The following is a 17,398-nucleotide window of genomic DNA, read 5'->3' on the forward strand; positions in this document are numbered from 1 at the left end:
TCGAGGAACACACCCTGGGCTGAAGGCAGGCGCTAAACTGCTGAGCCACCCAGGCATCCCTACATTTTGTTTTTTTTTAACCAAGATAGACATTTGGATTATTTCTGGCTTTTGCCTATTATAAATAATACGGTAAAGTCTCTGTGTGGACACATGCGTTCATTTCTCCTGTCTACCCGGAGTTTAGAGATGTAGTTTGTTGGTATTTCTTGTATCCTTCACGATGGTACAATTCTCCTGCATCATCTTTCACCATTAAATGTTGTAGTTGCTCAAGATTTGGTCCTGGACCTCCTTAGAAGTATGGGGTGAGCTCACCCATATGTGTGGCTTCAGTGACCACCTTACCAGAGAACTAAGGCTTCTGTCCTCCTCACTCCTCCCCTCAACCTGGTCAAGAGCAAACTCTCGGGCTGGTCTCCCTTCCTCTGGCGTTCCCAAGTTCAGATAGCAGGTGCCATCTCTTCAGAGGCACAGTCTTGAAACCCAGGCATCATCCTGGACACTGCCTTCACCCTCATCTTCCCTCACTCATCCTTTACCACGGCCTCCCACTTTTGTCCCCCTCCCCCCTGCTCCCCACCAAGTGGCCTGGAATCTGTCTACTTGTCCCTCAAGGTCACCATCATCATCATCACGTACTTCCCTGTACCCATGGTGTTGGCCAGTGAGGTCTCCACTCTGCAGCCAGAGCAGATGTGGCCAAATGTTCTGATCGTGAAAATGTTTTGCCCGAAGCCCTGTTGTGACTTTCCATCTCTGTGAGGGCCTGTGCTGTCCACCATGGTGGTCATGAGCCTCATCTGGCTGTTTACCTTCAGAATTAAAATAATTAGAATTAAATGAAATTTAAAATTTAGCTCCTCAGTGGCACTAGCCACATTTTGGTAGTTCCCAGTACCCACACGTGGGCAGTGCCTGCGTGTTGGACGCTGAAGGTACGTGCATTTCCACCATCACAGAAGGTTCTGCTGTGGCTCCTGCCTCCTTCCATCATCATCTTCACATGCTGTATGGTAGAGTCTGGCCCCTTTCTCCTCTAGCCACACTGTGCTCGGTATCTCCTCCTGGGCTCCCCCTTGACACAGGACCTTTGGACATCCTGTTCTCTGCCTAGAATGCCCTCTCTCCTCTTCACTTACTCAAGGCTCAGTCTTCCAATAAGCCTTACTGCGGTCTCACATCCTTAGGGGAGGCCTTCTCCTGATGTTCCTGATAAGAGATCAGATCCCCCTCAGAGCCTCTGAGAACCTGCCCCTTTTCCGTCTCACACAGTTGGAATATGACATGTGCTTGTGATCATTCGGCTGGGAACACCCTGGGGCCCCAGTTGGTGACAACTTAATCACCATCACACAGAGTAGGTGCCCAGTAAATCCTTTTTGAAAGAAGGAAGACCTGAAGCTGATCTCCAGTTTATGATCTGGGGAGCGGATAACCTTTTCTCCATGGTCCAGGAAGAAGTCTGTTGGACGTTCTCAGATGGCTGCTTACTCATTCTTCTGATGTGACTCTGTGGCTCAGAGAGCTTCACTGGTTGATGGCATCAAGTCTTAACCACATGATTTGAGCACCGGGGGTGGGGAATTTGGGGTACTAGAAGGGAGCTGCAGGCAAAAAGAAGGCACCCCGGGTCCCCTCTGCCTTTGTCTCTTTTCATCCACTAAGGGACAGCAGCTTAGGTGGTGTTTGGGCCTGTAAGGTGAATTAGTTCTCATCTTTAAATACAAGACTCATATTCTAGTGAAGAGTTTTTTTGGTGGGTGATTTATGTGAAAAACCTTGTGTGCTATTTTTTTTTTAAGATTTTATTTCTGTTTTATATATTCATGAGAGACACACAGGGAGAGAGAGAGAGGCAGAGACACAGGCAGAGGGAGAAGCAGGCTCCATGCAGGGAGCCTGACGTGGGACTCGATCCCGGGACTCCAGGATCACGCCCTGGGCCCAAGGCAGGCGGCTTAACTGCTGAGCCACCCAGGCATCCCCCTTGTGTGCTATTAATGTAAGAAGTCAAGCAATTAATGGACAAGAATTAAAAAAAAAAAAAAAAAAAAAAAGGAAACCTGGATTGTTCCAGGGGATACAGCGTGTATGGGGTGGTGTGCAGAATAACAGCCCCCTGGACCTGCCAGTGTGTGACGTCTCATGGCAAGAGAGACTGCCAATGTGATTACGGTAATGATTTCGAGATGGGGAGACTGTCCTGGATTAGCCAGGTGGGCCCAGTGTCTTCACAAGCGCTCTTGAGAGGAGAGTGATTCTGAGAGAGATTGAAAGACGCTCCACTGCTGCCTTGAAGATGAAGAAGGGAGCACACAGGGGGCGTCTAGAAAGGGGAAGCATCAAGGAAACAGGCCCCAGAGGGGACCCGGCCCTGCTGACATCTTGATTGGAGGCCTGCGAGACCTGCTGTGGACTCCTGACCTTCAGGACTGTAAGATAATAAATTTATGGTGAGTGGTTACTGCAGTGAACGGTGGCCGGTGCACATGAGTGTATCCCGTAAGCCCGGGGGACACATTCCCGGCCTGGCTTCATCTCCCGGGGGCAGGGGGCAGTGGGGCAAGATGGGGGGGGGCACCTCCTGCTCTCAAGGCTCATGCTTACCTTTTGCTGGAGGCTGCAGAAGTTTTTTTCTTTTTAAATATTTTAGTTGGGATCCCTGGGTGGCGCAGCGGTTTAGCGCCTGCCTTTGGCCCAAGGCGCGATCCTGGAGACCCGGGATCGAATCCCACGTTGGGCTCCCGGTGCATGGAGCCTGCTTCTCCCTCTGCCTATGTCTCTGCCTCTCTCTCCTCTCTCTTTCTGTGTGACTGTCATAAATAAATAAAAATTTAAAAAAAATAAATAAAGATTTTATTTATTTTTTCATGAGAGGCACAGAGAGGGAGAGAGGCAGAGACACAGGCAGAAGGAGAAGCAGGCTCCCTGTAGGGAGCCCGATGTGGGACTCGATCCCAGGACTCCGGGATTACACCCTGAGCTAAAGTCAGATGCTCAACCACTGAGCTACCCGGGCATCCTAAAGAGGGTGCAGAATTTAAATCAACACGTGGAGTGACCCACTCCCTGACCACGGAGGAGACCAGTGCTTATGCGGGATCTGCAATGTCTTGGCTCTAAACTGAGGTTCCTTTGCCCAGGCTGCATGGTGCCCCTTTGATACTGGTATTTTTTACGCTCGTTTTCCTGATAAGGAAACTGAGGCTCAGAAAGGTTAAGCAGTTAATCCTGGCCAAGAACGTGTGGCACAAACTGACGAGAACTCAGGTGAGCCTGCCTCCCAGTTAGGAGAACGTGGGGTGTTTCTCAGAGCAGGTGTTCAGCGCTGCTCCCCCAGTGTGCTTTTCCTCAGCTGAGTTCTCTTTCCCTCCGGGAACAATGAATGTAGTTGTTGTGGGGGTTTTGTTTTGTTATGTTTTGTTTTGTTTGCCACGTGGCAGCAGGGTAGAGAATTTGGGAGTGGCAGCTCTTTACGGTCTATCACATCTTCAAAATGCTAGGAGAATAAAGATCAGAATTTTGTAGGCTACAGTTTTGAATACTCAGGAGAGACCGACGCATGGCTTTGTGGGTTTGTTAGTTAAGAGTTTGGATCCCAGAGGCACCTGGGTGGCTCAGTGGGTTAAGCATCTGCTTTGGTTAAAGTCATGATCCCTGGGTCCTGGGATCAGGCCCCGCATCGGGCTCTCTGCTCAGCTGGAAGTCTGCTTCTCCCTCTCCCTCTGCTGCTCCTCCCTGCTTGGGTTCTCTCTCTTTCTTAATCTCTCCTCTTTCATTAATAAATAAATAAATAAATAAATAAATAAATAAATAAATAAATAAAAAAGAAAGAGAGAAAGAAAGAAAGAAAGAAAGAAAGAAAGAAAGAAAGAAAGAAAGACATTGTTCTCCTAGCCTGGAGAGTGTGACTGAGCCTCATGTGGACCCTTGTTCTGAATTGCATCATGTCCTCGTCTTTCTTTTCTTTTTTAAGATTTCATTTACTTGAGACATGAGAGAGAGAGCACAAGTGGGAGGTAGAGGCAGAGGCAGAAGCAGACACCTGACTGAGCAGGGAGCCCAACACGGGGCTTGATGCCAGGACCCTGAGATCATGACCCGAGCCAAAGGTAGACATTTAACAGGCTGAGCCGCCGGGGGGGCCCCATGTCCTCTTGTTTCTGGGTGTCTGTAGAGGGTCTAGGTGAGCAGGAACTCTAGCTGGAAAATGCCCGCAGAGGACTTGATACCACTAGAAGCCATCTCAGACCTCACGTGACTAAGTCTAGTGACAGGGCTGTGGCAGGCTGTGTGCTCCTATGCAGCAGTCCTCGGCACCGTGCCAGGACCCAGGTCCATCAATAATGTGGATTTCACTGTTTATGTGAAAGAAGAAAAAAATGCCAATGCAGGGAGTTCTTCTTATACATACCTTTATTCCACTGAAAGGTCTGAAGCTGTCCCTCAGCTTCATGTGGAGTTAAAATGCCCTTTCTCTTCTTTCTCTTTGGACACGACGGCGGTAGTATTAGACATTGTTTGGTTGATTCCTGTTGTTCATGTTGGTTATGTTCCAGAAGGCCCATGCTAACCCCGAGTTAGCGAATACTGAACCATTGCTCCTAGGGGAGGTGCAGAGTTAGTTTTCTGCAAGCCTCTGCTCATGTTTTACCTTGTTTTAAAGGCATATTTTGGTTTAAAGACACTGTATTTGGTTCATTAACATTGTTGATTCATTAACATTGAACTCCTGACCAAGGGCACTGCAGCTCACAGGCTGCCTGTCCTGAGGACACTGGACAGCATGTCAGCCCTGCGCTTGGGGGCCATTTCAAATAGTGATGTCACTAACAAAAAGCTCCAAAATGCAAAGAAGCGTGGCACTAAATAGACCGTGGGAAGGACACGTATGTACAGTATGGAGCTGGGGCCGGACGGCAGTGTTGCCTTGTTCCACCTCCGCTGGGGAAGTCATGAGGTGATATAGATGTTATGTCACCCCGCACATGTCCACGAATGACCACACAGTGCTTTGAGTATTAATGTTGAGGTGATGAATGTTAGGTAGTAGATAAATTTGCAAATGCAGAAACCACCAATCATGAGGATCGAGTGTATATAGGTGTATGTGTGTTCTTTTGACCCGGCGGAGGTGGTATTAATTTTACAGTGTATATCGGTGTGTTTGGGGCAGGATGGAGGAGGAGGATGGGCTGATCGGTGAAATCGATAGACCCCAGCCCTTCCCCTCTCCGGGGTGGAGTAGACAGTTGTGTAAACAGCTCTTTGCTCCCTTGGACCAGAGCATTCGGGACAAGCCTTGGCAGCGGCCCATTGGAAAGTGCCCTCAGCGTCGTTTGCCAGTCAGCCCAGCTGCACTCGTGCCATCCATTTCCTGTTACGGAGTCCCTGCCCAGTCCCAGGCCAGGCCCCCCCATGGGTGGTGACACCAGGGGATGTGGAATTACAGGAATTACAGATCCAGGCAGGGATGTGGAAGGGTAGAGGTGGATATGGGAACCATGCTTCCGGGGGCTTCCTGGAGAAAGGCCAGTTATGGGAGACCCTGCATGCTAGTCTCAAGGAAAGAGTGTGGCCATTTGACCTTGACCTAAGGCACCTTGCAACGAGGTGTAAAGCAGAGGCAAAGGCACTGGCCAAGCCTTCTTTAGACTTTTGGCTGTTACTTCTCAGAATAGAACTTTCTTTTAGGGAGCACCTGGGTGGCTCAGTGGTTGTGCGTCTGCCTTCAGCTCAGGTTGTGATCCTGGGTCCTGGGATCGAGTCCCGCCTTGGGATCCCTGCAGGGAGCCTGCTTCTCCTTCTGTCTATGTCTCCGCCTCTCTGTGTCTCTCATGAACAAATAAATAAAATCTTAAAAAAAAAGGGGGGGGGAAAAGAAAGGATAAAGAAAGCCCTTTCTTTTAGCATCAGTACCCAGATGCAAACGATGAAAGTCCTGAATTAGCTCTGGTGGTATTTTGTGGCCACTTTTGGGAATGGATGTGGAGTGCCTTCAGCTTTACTTATGACAGTCATTTGACTTTGGTTTAATTTCCAAAGAAAGAGACTACTTGTAATATTCTTACAGATGACTTCTATCTAAAGAGCTAGAACAGTGCTGAATTATTTTTTTTTAAATATTTATTTATTTTAGAGAGAAAGACAATACAAGCAGGATGGAGGGGCAGAGGGAAAGGGAGAGAGAATCTCAAGCAGACTTTGCAACGAAGTGTGAAGCCCACGTGGGGCTCCATCCCGGGACCCTGAGATCGTGACCTGAGCTGAAACCAAGAGGTGGAGGCTCATCTGACTGCACTGCCCAGGCACCCAGAACAGCTGATTTCTTAAACTAGTATCTGTTTTCTTTCATTTGTGTGAGTTGGAAAGATGGATGGAGAAACATCGCCAAAGATCACTTAGAGTGGCTCTTGGCCAGACATTGAAAGGCTAGCAATTATTTTTATGGTTCTTTCTGTTTTTGCCAAGTGATACTTGCTTTCTTTTTGTAGTAGTGTTAGGGAGTTTCCTTTTAGAATACACATATGTGAAAAACAGAGTCAGTATGAACCCGAAGTTCATGAGGTTGGTTCGTAGATGTGCCCCTGGTCGTGTCTGGTATTTAGGAAGTGGCAGCCCGTGCTAAGATGTTGCTTTTAGTCTAAAAATATTATAATATTGCTATAAGGAGGAGGAGATGGGATAATCTGATTTTGCTAATAGAGAAAAACATTTTTATTTATTTTTTTTTGCCAAGTTATCCATGAAAAACATGATTTTTTTTTTTTTTTTTGGTAGGGGGAAAACATGATTTTCAAACAATAGTTTACCAGGTTGATTTGGGATCTGAATGTTGCTTTTATCATTGTATAAACAGGCAGGCGGGGCGGGGGGGAGGGGGGCTTATGGGAGAGGCGGTTGGCAGGGGCCCCAGGGAAAGAGAGGCTCCCTGTGGGAAATGGAAGGGTGGCCGGATGCTCTTGTCACTGCAGTTAGATCTCTGTGGCATTTGCTAAATGCCAGGAGGAGGAGCCTGTTGGCTAGCCTCCCTGAGGAAGAAGTGTGGAGCTTGGACAGTGCTCTCCCCGTAGATTGGGGCCTGGAAGGATCTCCCACCCTCCACTGGGCCATCTGCTGTGACACAAGGTGAAGTCAGACCTGGCCAGGTTAGGCCTCAGGAATTCTCAGCCTGGGGCTTGACAGTCCTCCATTGTAGGGGCTGCCCTGTCCACTGTAGGATGCATGACAGCAGCCCTGGCCTCCGGCCACTGGATTCCAGCAGTACCCTCCACCCAGTCGTGACAACCAAAAATGTCTCCAGACACTGCCGAGCCGCCCCCTGTGCCAGAGGTTGGAGAGTGGGGGTGGGAGTGGGCAAAAATGCACCTACTAGAGTAAAGAGTAAATATTCACTATGCTGAGCCATGTCCCTTAGTGTCCCATGAAGGTTGCCTCATACTCTATCCCTCTTTCTTTCTCTCCTTTTTTTTTTAAAAACTTATTTTAATTTTTATTTAAAAAATATTTATTTATTCATGAGAGACACAGAGACAGAGGCAGAGACACAGGCAGAGGGAGAAGCAGGCTCCCTGCAGGGAGATCGATGTGGGACTGGACTCCGGGACTCTGGACTCCGAGATCACACCCTGAGCCAAAGACAGACACTCAACTGCTGAGCCACCCAGGTCTCCCCCCCACCTTTTTTTTTTTTTTTTTTAAGAAAAACCTGTTAGGCAAGAAGTTCATGTTTGGGCTGTTGTTCAGCTTTCTGATTCAGTGACTACAGAAGCCTTGAGTGGTTGCAAGACAGGCATCCGGGAAGTGTTAGGGGCTGAGTGTTTCCCTTTGCAGATTCTTTGCTGAAGTCTCAACCTCCAGTATCCCAGATTGTGACTCCTGTATTTGGAGATAGAGGTTTTAAAAAGATGTGATTAAGTTAACATGAGGCTAGCAGGGCGGGCCCTATTCCAGCCCGACTGGGTGTCCTTGTGAGAAGTGGAGACTAGGACGCGCAGTGGGATGCCAGGGGTGGGAGGAAAGAGCAGGGCTCAGGAGCAAGCCAAGGGCAGAGCCCAGAAGAAACCAAACCTGCCCACACCTTGATCTTGGACTTCAAGCCTCCAGAACTGTGAGGAAAATAAACTTCTATTTAAGCCTCCCAGCTGGTGGTGTTCTATTATGGCAAACCTAGCAAACTCATACAGGAAGTACCTTATTTATGCCCATTTTGGCAAGTGTGGTATCTGTCAATGTTATTAATAAACCTTAATTCTAAATTGATGATGAGGGACACCCGGGTGGCTCAGTGGTTGAGTGTCTGCCTTTGGCTCAGGTCATGATCCCAGAGGTCCCAGGATTGAGTCCCTCATTGGGCTCCACGCAGGGAGCTTGTTTCTTCCTCTGCCTATGTCTTTGCTGCTCTCTGTGTATCTCTCATGAATAAATTTTATATATATATATATATATATTTAAGATTTATTTATTCATGAGAGACACAGAGTGAGAGAGAGAGAGAGAGGCAGAGACACAGGCAGAAGCAGGCTCCATGCAGGGAGCCCGATGCAGGACTCCGTCCTAGGACTCCAGGATCATGACCTGGGCCGAAGGTAGGTGTTAACCGCTGAGCCACCCAGGCATCCCTGTGTGGATCCCTTAAAAAAAAAATTTGATGATGAGCTCCTTAGCAATTTTCTCTAAATGGTCCTGTCTCAAGACCTCTCAGTGAGCATGTTGCAAAGTCATGGGAACTGGAGCTGACCCTCCCCGCTAGTAACCTGAAGCAGGTACCTCTGGGAGATGGAGGGGTTGGAGGCACTGTCCCCTGCCGCTTCCTTTTGCTTAAAGAGTTCACAGTAGTCACATATCCAGGTTATGCTTTCTATGGCTTCTTGTTAGATCTAGTCATTTGGATTGTGCTAGAGGAATCTGAGGAGAATTTTAATAGTTGCTAGCCACTATCGTGAACTGATTAGGTGTCCAGCACTGTTCTAGAGTTTTAAGTAAGTCGTCCTGTCTATACCTCCTGACAATCCTACATTACAGACAATGAGACCGAGGAAAAAAGGGTCTTTTTTCTTTTTATAATGGTTTTGGTTTAGAATGACAAAGACTTCATTTCATTTTTTTTTTGTTTTTATTCTATTTTTTTAAGATTAATTTATGTATCTGAGAGCACTTGCTCATGCGTTGGGGGAGGGGAGGAGCAGAGAGAGAATCTCAAGTGGACTCCCCATTGAGCACAGAGCCTGACCCCTGACTCGACCTCATGACCCTGAGATCGTGACCTGAGCCCAGAGCAAGAGTCGGACACTTAACCAACCGAGCCATCGGGGAGCCCCTCATTTCAGTTTTTCAAAAAAAAAAACACCTCATTTTAATGTGAACTTAGATCATAAATTGTGTTTTGTGACCTGCCTTGATGACTTCTGCTATTTGACTCCTTTCTGTAACATACATTCCAAGCAGGTGATTTTTGTTGAGGAGGAGGGGATTGAGGGGTTGTGGGACTTGACAAAATGGTCACATCACAGCAGCTTTCCTCTCTGACCAAGAGCCTTCTTCTTATGTAGCTTACGTTACAAAGGAAGGGTAAGAACATATAAAATTACTTTCTTTTCATTGTAAAATGAGTGTGTGTGTGTGTGTATTAAAGAACAATTGAAGAACAGAAAGGACTGAGGAGTGAAACACTGGTGTTAACGTTCCCTCCAAGGACAGCTGCCCTTTTTTTTTTTTTTTTTAAGATTTTATTTGTTTATTCATGAGAGACACAGAGAGAGAGAGAGAGAGAGAGAGAGGCAGAGACACAGGCAGAGGGAGAAGCAGGCTCCATGCAGGGAGCCCGATGTGGGACTTGATCCTGGGTCCCCAGGATCAGGTCCTGGGCTGAAGGCAGCGCTAAACCACTGAGCCACCCAGGGCTGCCCGGCAGCTGCCCTTTTAAGGGCACATCTCAGAACATCTTAGATACCCTGTTTGCTCCTGGTCTTGTTTCTGGGTGTACATTGTTTTATGAATTAGAACCATATAGCACATGTGTTTTTATTTCCTGTTGTTGATTTAACATTTTAATTTAGGGCTGTCTCTGTATCATGAGGTATATTGTAAATGGCATCTTTAATGGCAACATAGTATTTCTTTAAGTAGAGGTGGCTAGTTTACTTTAACCAGTGAGCAGGGAGCCCAGCTGTGGGACTGGATCCCAGGACCCTGGGATTATGACCTGAGCTGAAGGTAGACGTTCTACCAACTGTGCCCTTTAGTTTCATTTTTTATTTATTTTTATTTTATTTTATTTTATTTTTTAAGATTTTATTTGTTCATGAGAGACACACTGAGAGAGCCAGAGACATAGGCAGAGGGAGAAGCTGTGGAGAGCCTGATGTGGGACTCGATCCCAGGACCCCAGGATCACACCCTGAGTCGAAGGCAGATGCTCAACCACTGAGCCACCCAGGCATCCCTGCTGTCACAAATTAGAGCTTCATTTAGGGAAGGTATCTTGGCATAAGCTCTCTCCTACATTTGGAATTTTTTTTTTTAAGATTTTATTTATTTGAGAAAGAGGAGGAGCAGGTAGGAGGGGCAGAGGGACAAGCAGACTCTCCACTGAGGAGGGAGCCTGACATGGGACTTGGTCCCACAACTTAAGGATTGTGACCTGACCTGAAGACAGATGCTTAATAGATTGAGCCACCCAGGTGTCCCTGGAAAATTCTTTTTAAAGATTTATGTATTTATTTTAGAGAGAAAGAGAACAAGAGAGCATGGAGTAGGGGAGGGGCATAGGGAGAAGGAGACAGAGAATCTTCAGCAGATTCCCACTGAGCATGGAGCCTGATGAGGGGTTCAGTCCCATGACCCCAAGATCATGACCTGAGCCGAAATAAAAAGTTGGATGCCCAATCGACTAAGCCACCCAGGTGCCCCACATTTGGAAAATTTTGATAAGCTAGAATCTTCCGTTTACTGGATTACATGGAGCACATGGTTATCTAAGGACTCTGTGAGGCTCTAACCAAATGGCTTTGTGGAAGGGCTCTTTCACCCTATGAAAGCCAGAGTTGGCTTATGTTCCAGGGTCAGGATATGGGTGGTGGCCTTCTTCGCCCATCTATTTTTATTTTGCCTTTTGTCCAGTGTGTGTCCTTGAGATTGGGAAGGTTTAAAAAGAGAAAAAGAAGTAAAAACACACATTTTTCTTTCTCTGTTTACCACAAATGGGGCTTCCTGTTGGTTGATGCGTGAGAGGGGTCCGTGTAGAGGACAGAAAAAGCCTATAATTGGCCGGGGAGATGCTCACTGCCCAGCATATCCTCTGTAGATGTACTGGGTGGACTGGACCGCTCACCGTCCATTCTGTCGTATGTTTGGTAGTTATATAAGGTATGTTTGGGAGTCTGCAAGCACTCGATAAATATTTGTTGAATGAATACAAGAAAATCTTCCCATAGGTGGTTGCTGTGACAGAGCTGTGTGTAGACACCAGGGCCAAGTGCAGTAAGGTCTGCAGAGAGCGGAGGTCTGCGGCGCAGTAGCTGGAGCCCAGGGTGGCCCGCAGCGGTGATGTTAGAAAAGGTGTGAACTCGCTGCCTGGGGAGTGCTCTTCCCCACCTGAGCCGACACTGTGCCCGACCCTCAGCAGCTCCACCACCTGCTGCCAGACGTCAGCTCCTTACAAGGGACTCGCGTTGTAGCCTCTGGCATGTCACGGGCAGGCACCCTTAGAAACGTCTGCCTTGGCCTTCCTGGGGCCGGCCCGGTGCCAAAGCCACGCCCGAGGTGGAGCTGGGCTGTAGCAGTGGCTGCGGCCTGCGTCTCCATGGGAGCAGGGGAGGAGCTGGAGTCCCCGCAGGAAAGGGCTCCCTGTGGAGGTGCTGGCTCTCCAAGGCCAGGGCTGGTTGCCGAGGATCGAGGACCATGAGAGGTTGAGAGCGTGGATTCGAGCAAGACTGTCTTGGTGCAAGTGTGGTGTCTGCCACTTACTGGCTGTATGACCTTGGGCAGGTGAGTTCCCCTCCCTGTAGATGAGCATGGTGATAGTGCAGTGGTTTTGAGGGGGAGTGAGTTGGTGTGTGCAGAGCGCCCAGCCCCCAGAGCATGTGGCCCATGGAAGCAGAGTAGGCGTGTTAGCCTGGTTAAGGCTGACGGTGCTGGGGAGTGGAGCCAGGCGGCTGCCGGGGACCCTTGCTGTGTCCCTGTCGTGGGAGGCCTAGGTTGCTGTCTAGACAGTTCGGAGGCAGCTCTCCGATGCTCCCGTGGGGTGAGATTTCCAAACGCCGTGGTTCAGGGCGCTGGCTCTGAGGTCAGCCTGTTGGACCAGTGGCTGGCTCTGTCCTCACCCGCCGCAGGACTCTTGGGGCTCCAGCTCGCTCATCTCCAGGAGGGCAAAGGTCTGCCTTGCAGGACTCTGGTAAGGGTTAAGGGAGGTGACACAACCTGCTCTGCTGTGGCACCCACCTGGTTTAGGACCCGTGAGCAGGTGGCCCAGATACAGTGTAAAAGCACCTGGTAAGGCAGCAGGTATCTGGGTGCTGGGGGTGGGCAGGGGCGGGGGAGAGGCTAGGAGAGGCTCCTCAACCCACACAGGGCAACTGAGCGCCTCCTGTATACCAGATCTGGAGTGTGAGGCAAATAGTGTCTGGTTTCTGACCTCTGGGCTTGTGGCCAAGATCGGAGGCTGCAGGCTGTCAGCTGTGTGCTGTGTGGGGAGCAGGGTGGGGTTTTTTGTTTTGTTTGTAAATTAAAAAAAAAATTACACAATCATTGTTACATAGTTCACTGTTTAAAAGGTACAGAAGGTGTGTGTGTTGCAAACTTAGCCTCCCTCTGCCCCCACCCTTGGCTACCCTGTGCCCTTCCGAGGCAGCCCCTTATCAATTTCTTCTGTGTCATCCTAGAGAATTTTTAACCATTTTCCAAAAGAAGGCCCATGCATTTTATATTTATCCACCTAAACACACACACATAGATTTTGATCTTTTTTTCCCGGTTGCTAATATACCTCACACAGCAGGACATATTTCTTTCACTTAACAGTACACATTGGGCTCGTTCCATATTGGTACATAAAAAGCTTTTCCGTTCCTTTTTTTTTTTTTTTTAATGGTTTTAAAGGATTTCATTGAATAGACTTACCATACTTAATTTAACTAATCCACTATTGATGGACACTTAGGTTATTTCTAATGGTACATTATTACTAGCAATGTTAGGGTGAATGACTTTGAACATGTCTTTGTGCCCATGTAATATCTTGAAGGGGAATCAGTGGGTCACAGTGAATGCATTTGTAATTTTGAGAGCTGTCACCAGCTTGCCTTCCCCCAAGGTTATAGGATTTAGACTCCTCCCAGCAGTGAAAGTGTGTTTTCCCCCATCCTGACCAACACAGATTGTTAAGCTTTTTGATTTTGGTTATCATGCAAAGTAAAAAATGACACCTCAGTGTGATTTTAGTTTTATATAATATCTGAACATTGCATCAGTTACCAACACTTAGAAGCTGAGGGGTTGTGCTTCAGAATCTGTGCTTTTTGTCTTTAGCTTGAAGAATCTCACGTCTGTTGTGTGAAGCTTGTGTGAGAAAGTATCCTGGTCGAGCTAGGGTGGCCTTCCTTCCCACAGGTCTGGGCTCCTCAGTGCGCCCTGTCCCTCCAGACTTGTGTTTATTTTTGTTCATTTATACATTGCTTGCTGGGCTTCCATAGATTTGCATATTCTAGAAAGAAACAGTCAAGTAAAGTCTAAGGGAGAAGAGAGCCTCTTTCTCTTTGTGATGAGCACATGGTTGGGTTTTAAAGGATGAGTAGGAGAAGCGGAAGGGGTTGCCAAGGAGATCTGGGGTGAATGAATCTTGCAAATGGGTTGGAAGTTGGAGAAGAGCAGAGTTCTGGAGCTCATTGGCCTTGGCTTGGTCACAGAGGACCTGGGCTGAAGGGAGAAAGGCTTGGACTTGAGTCCACGTTGATTTACTCATTGTGGGGCTGGAATGCAGTATGAGGTGTCCTGCACTGGTGAGCAGCAAAAGACCAGTCAGGAAAGACTTACAGCAGGAGAAATAGGGAAGGTGACAGATCCTGCCACCCGTGACTGCCCCTTCCCCCAGGAGAACCAGAATTAACAGTCTGGGTGTGCGTGTGTGTGTGTGTGTGTGCTTATGTGTTTCTCAGCATTATTTTCCCATGAATATACTATCCTTGGTTATTTTTCTTAAAATACAGCATAATAAATTGCATATCTCTTGCTTTATGTTTTCTCCCCTTCCTACTTTGTCACTTGGCTCTTGCCCTGTCCATGTGTGCGTCTGCTGTATTCTTCTCATTGGTACAGGTCCACTGTTCAGCTGGTTCCTCTCTGATGGGCATTCATTCATGTCCAGGGTTTTGCTTTCTGGCCTCTGTGAGCATCCTTGTACCTTTCCTGTTGCTCACCTGTACCCTAATTCATATGCAGTCCATCCCTCCAGGTAGACTTGCTACATCAGAGGACCTGTTTTCATTTAAAGAGAAATTTCCACATTGACTTGGTTTTTTTCTTTGATATGGCCCAGTTTTTTCACCAGTCAGTAGCACTGCTGTGCCCAGAGGATATGTTCAGACTTCAATGTACGAGCTTCCTTTTTTGCATTCTTTCTGACTTTAGATTTTATTTCAATTTTTAATTTTTAATGATTTTATTTATTTTTTAAAGTAATCTCTACACCCATTGTGGGGTGAGTATAGAGTTACTTACAACCCTGAGATCAAGACTCCCATGCTTTATCAAGTGATCCAGCCAGGTGCCGCTGACTTTGGACTTTATATTCCCCTAGTTAAAAAAACAAAAACAAAAACATAACATTTAGCCTCCTAGATGTTTTTAGGATACAGGTCAAAATTTTCCCTTATACCTTCCTTTCCATGCCTTCCAGCAACCCTCCTCCCCCAGCATGTAGGCTTATTAACAAGTTGAGTTCCATTCTTTAGACTTGCTGTCCAATATGGTACACACTAGATATATGTGGCTATTTAAATTAATTAATGGAATAAAATTTAAATCTCACATTTGAGTGCTCAACAGTCACATGTGGCTATGGCTGCTGTGTTAGACAATGCAGATAGAGAACATTTCTGTCACTGTAGAAATGTATCAAGACAGTGCTGCTCTAGACTGGATTCTCAAACTCAGGATTGTTGGCATTTGGGGCTGCATAATCCTCTGTGTGGGGCTGTCCTGTGCATTGTAGGGTGTTTGGCCTCTACCTGATAGATGCCAGTGGTACCTCCCTGCACCTGCAGTTGTGATGACCAAAGGTCTCTTGACATTACCAAGTGTCCCCAGGGCAGGGGGAACCCCCCCCCCCCCAAGCCCTCCCCTCCCATTGAGAACCAGTCATATAGACGTTTTTTTTCCGTATTGCTTTTAATTTTTTTCTACGTTCTGACTGGATCTTCCCAGCATCAGCACAGAGACTATAGCTTCCTAGACTCTGGCTTTGGGAAAGTTCAGCACACCATGCGGGCAAGTCAGCAAGTATTTACTGACCACTTGCTGATTGTGGTTACACCCAGAGGAGAGATGATCATTTCTTTGGAGGCCAGCTCCTTGTGACAGTAGTTACCTTTTCCTGAAACATCATTCCCTTGGCACTTCCCCCTGTAATAATTAGCTTTCCCTTGTATTTCAGCCAGATTGTGTGAAACCTTGCACATCTGGTCAGCAGGCTGTCCACCATCAAAACCTTTGTTTGTTTTAGAGTGAAATCATAAGCAAATTTACTTTGGTTTTCCTTTGTTTAAATGGCCTAAGTAGAAGCAGTGTAAACGAAATTATTTCTGGCCTTACGTCTTTACCTAGTTGAATAGCTGTTGCTATCAACAGGTAAGAGCATTGTTTTATGTTTTCTTGATCTGAAAAAAATTAGAGAAATATATGTACTATTTGTTGAATGCCTACTTAGTGCTAGGTATTGTCCTATGCGTTTCATATATACCACCCTTCATTCTCATAGAAATTCAGCAAGGCAGGTCTTACTGTCATTTTACTGACAGAAAAGTGGGGATCACAGAAGACGAGTAGCCCAAAGCCACACAGCCAGTGTGGAGCTGGCCTGGGCTTTGCACCCAAGTCCATTTGACTTAAAAGCTGGTGCTCCTTAAAAAAAAAAAAAAGCTGGTGCTCCTTATTCTACCCCTTACGATCCTGCTTTTTTTTTTTTTTAAGCTTTTTATTTATTTATTCATGAGAGACACACAGAGAGAGAGAGAGAGAGAGAGAGAGAGAGGCAGAGACAAGTAGAGGGAGAAGTAGGCTCCCTGCAGGGCGCTGACGTGGGACTCCATCCCGGGTTTCCAGGATCAGGCCCTGGGCTGAAGGCGGCGCTAAATCTCTGAGCCACTCGGGCTGCCCCGATCCTGCTATTTTGAAATTGTGGCTCTCACCTGTCATTTCTTCTTTAGTTTCTCCATTAATTTCTCATTTCTTAAAAAGATTTTATTTATTTGTTTAAGAGAGAGTGATTGGGGGTGCAGAGGGAGAGGGAGAAGCCAAATCCCCCCACTCAGTGGGGAGACCATTATGGGGCTCGATCCTGGTCCTCAGGCCTTGGCATCATGAACTGAGCTGAAGGCAGACACTTCACTGACAAAGACACCTAGGTGCCCCTAATTTCTCATTCTGCCTTGTAGCACATCTCCCTAGCCCACCTAGAATTTTTTTTTTAAGATTTTATTTATTTATTCATGAGAGACACACACACACACAGAGGCAGAGACACAGGCAGAGGGAGAAGCAGGCTCCATGCAGGGAGCCTGAAGTGGGACTCGATCCCAGGTCTCCGGGATCACGCCTGGGCCGAAGGCAGGCAACAAACTGCTGAGCCACCCAGGGATCCCCGGGCCCATCTATAATATAAGAATTACTTTATGATGGCAAGTGACAGACAGCTTGGTTTGTTGTTAAGAAATAATAGCAGCAATTCATGACACTAGGGTGACAGCTGCCACAACACAGCTCTAGGCATCTGCCCCTCTCGGGCCTCCAGGGGACTGGAGTCTATACCATAGACTGGGTGTGGTGGTGGCAGCCACGAGGGGTAGAGAGAGTCTCAGATATAAATCCAGATGTTGAGAGGGAGCCTGGCTGCCACTTTTCCTGTTTGGGGAGGGGAGGGGGGAAGACCTTGGTCACTTGGATATTGGCCAGCCCACAGCTTCTACTGTGGGATAGTAGTTCCCCAAACCTGGGCAGGCAAGGCCCTAGCAGCAGTGATAGGGTCCCAGGTAATTCATGGACAGGAACTAAAGTGCATTGAGACCTGCAATAAGGTACTTACTTCCTTTTTCAATTTTCCTTCAATGTTTCTAGCCCTTTCGGGGCCAATTTTTTATTTTATTTTTTTAAAGATTTTATTTATTTATTCATGAGAGACACA

General features: G+C 47.3%; 1 protein-coding gene across 2 annotated transcripts in view; it reads left to right on the forward strand.

Annotated features, from left to right (window-relative positions):
• The window catches only part of ATP9A (ATPase phospholipid transporting 9A (putative)), a 130,236-nt gene that overhangs the window by 5,449 nt on the left and 107,389 nt on the right, over nt 1–17,398 (forward strand). The window contains exon 1 of one of the 2 annotated variants that reach the window (XM_026014704.2): nt 11,755–11,991. The exons of the other annotated variant lie outside the window; for it this stretch is intronic. Within the exon in view, the coding sequence (XP_025870489.1) occupies nt 11,978–11,991 (14 nt within the window). The 5' untranslated portion in view covers nt 11,755–11,977. Of the gene's footprint in view, nt 1–11,754; nt 11,992–17,398 lie in introns of those variants that run through there. 2 annotated transcript variants of the gene reach the window in all.

The sequence above is a fragment of the Vulpes vulpes genome, chromosome 14 (genome assembly GCF_048418805.1).
Source record: "Vulpes vulpes isolate BD-2025 chromosome 14, VulVul3, whole genome shotgun sequence".
In the NCBI taxonomy this organism is placed as follows: Eukaryota; Metazoa; Chordata; class Mammalia; order Carnivora; family Canidae; genus Vulpes; species Vulpes vulpes.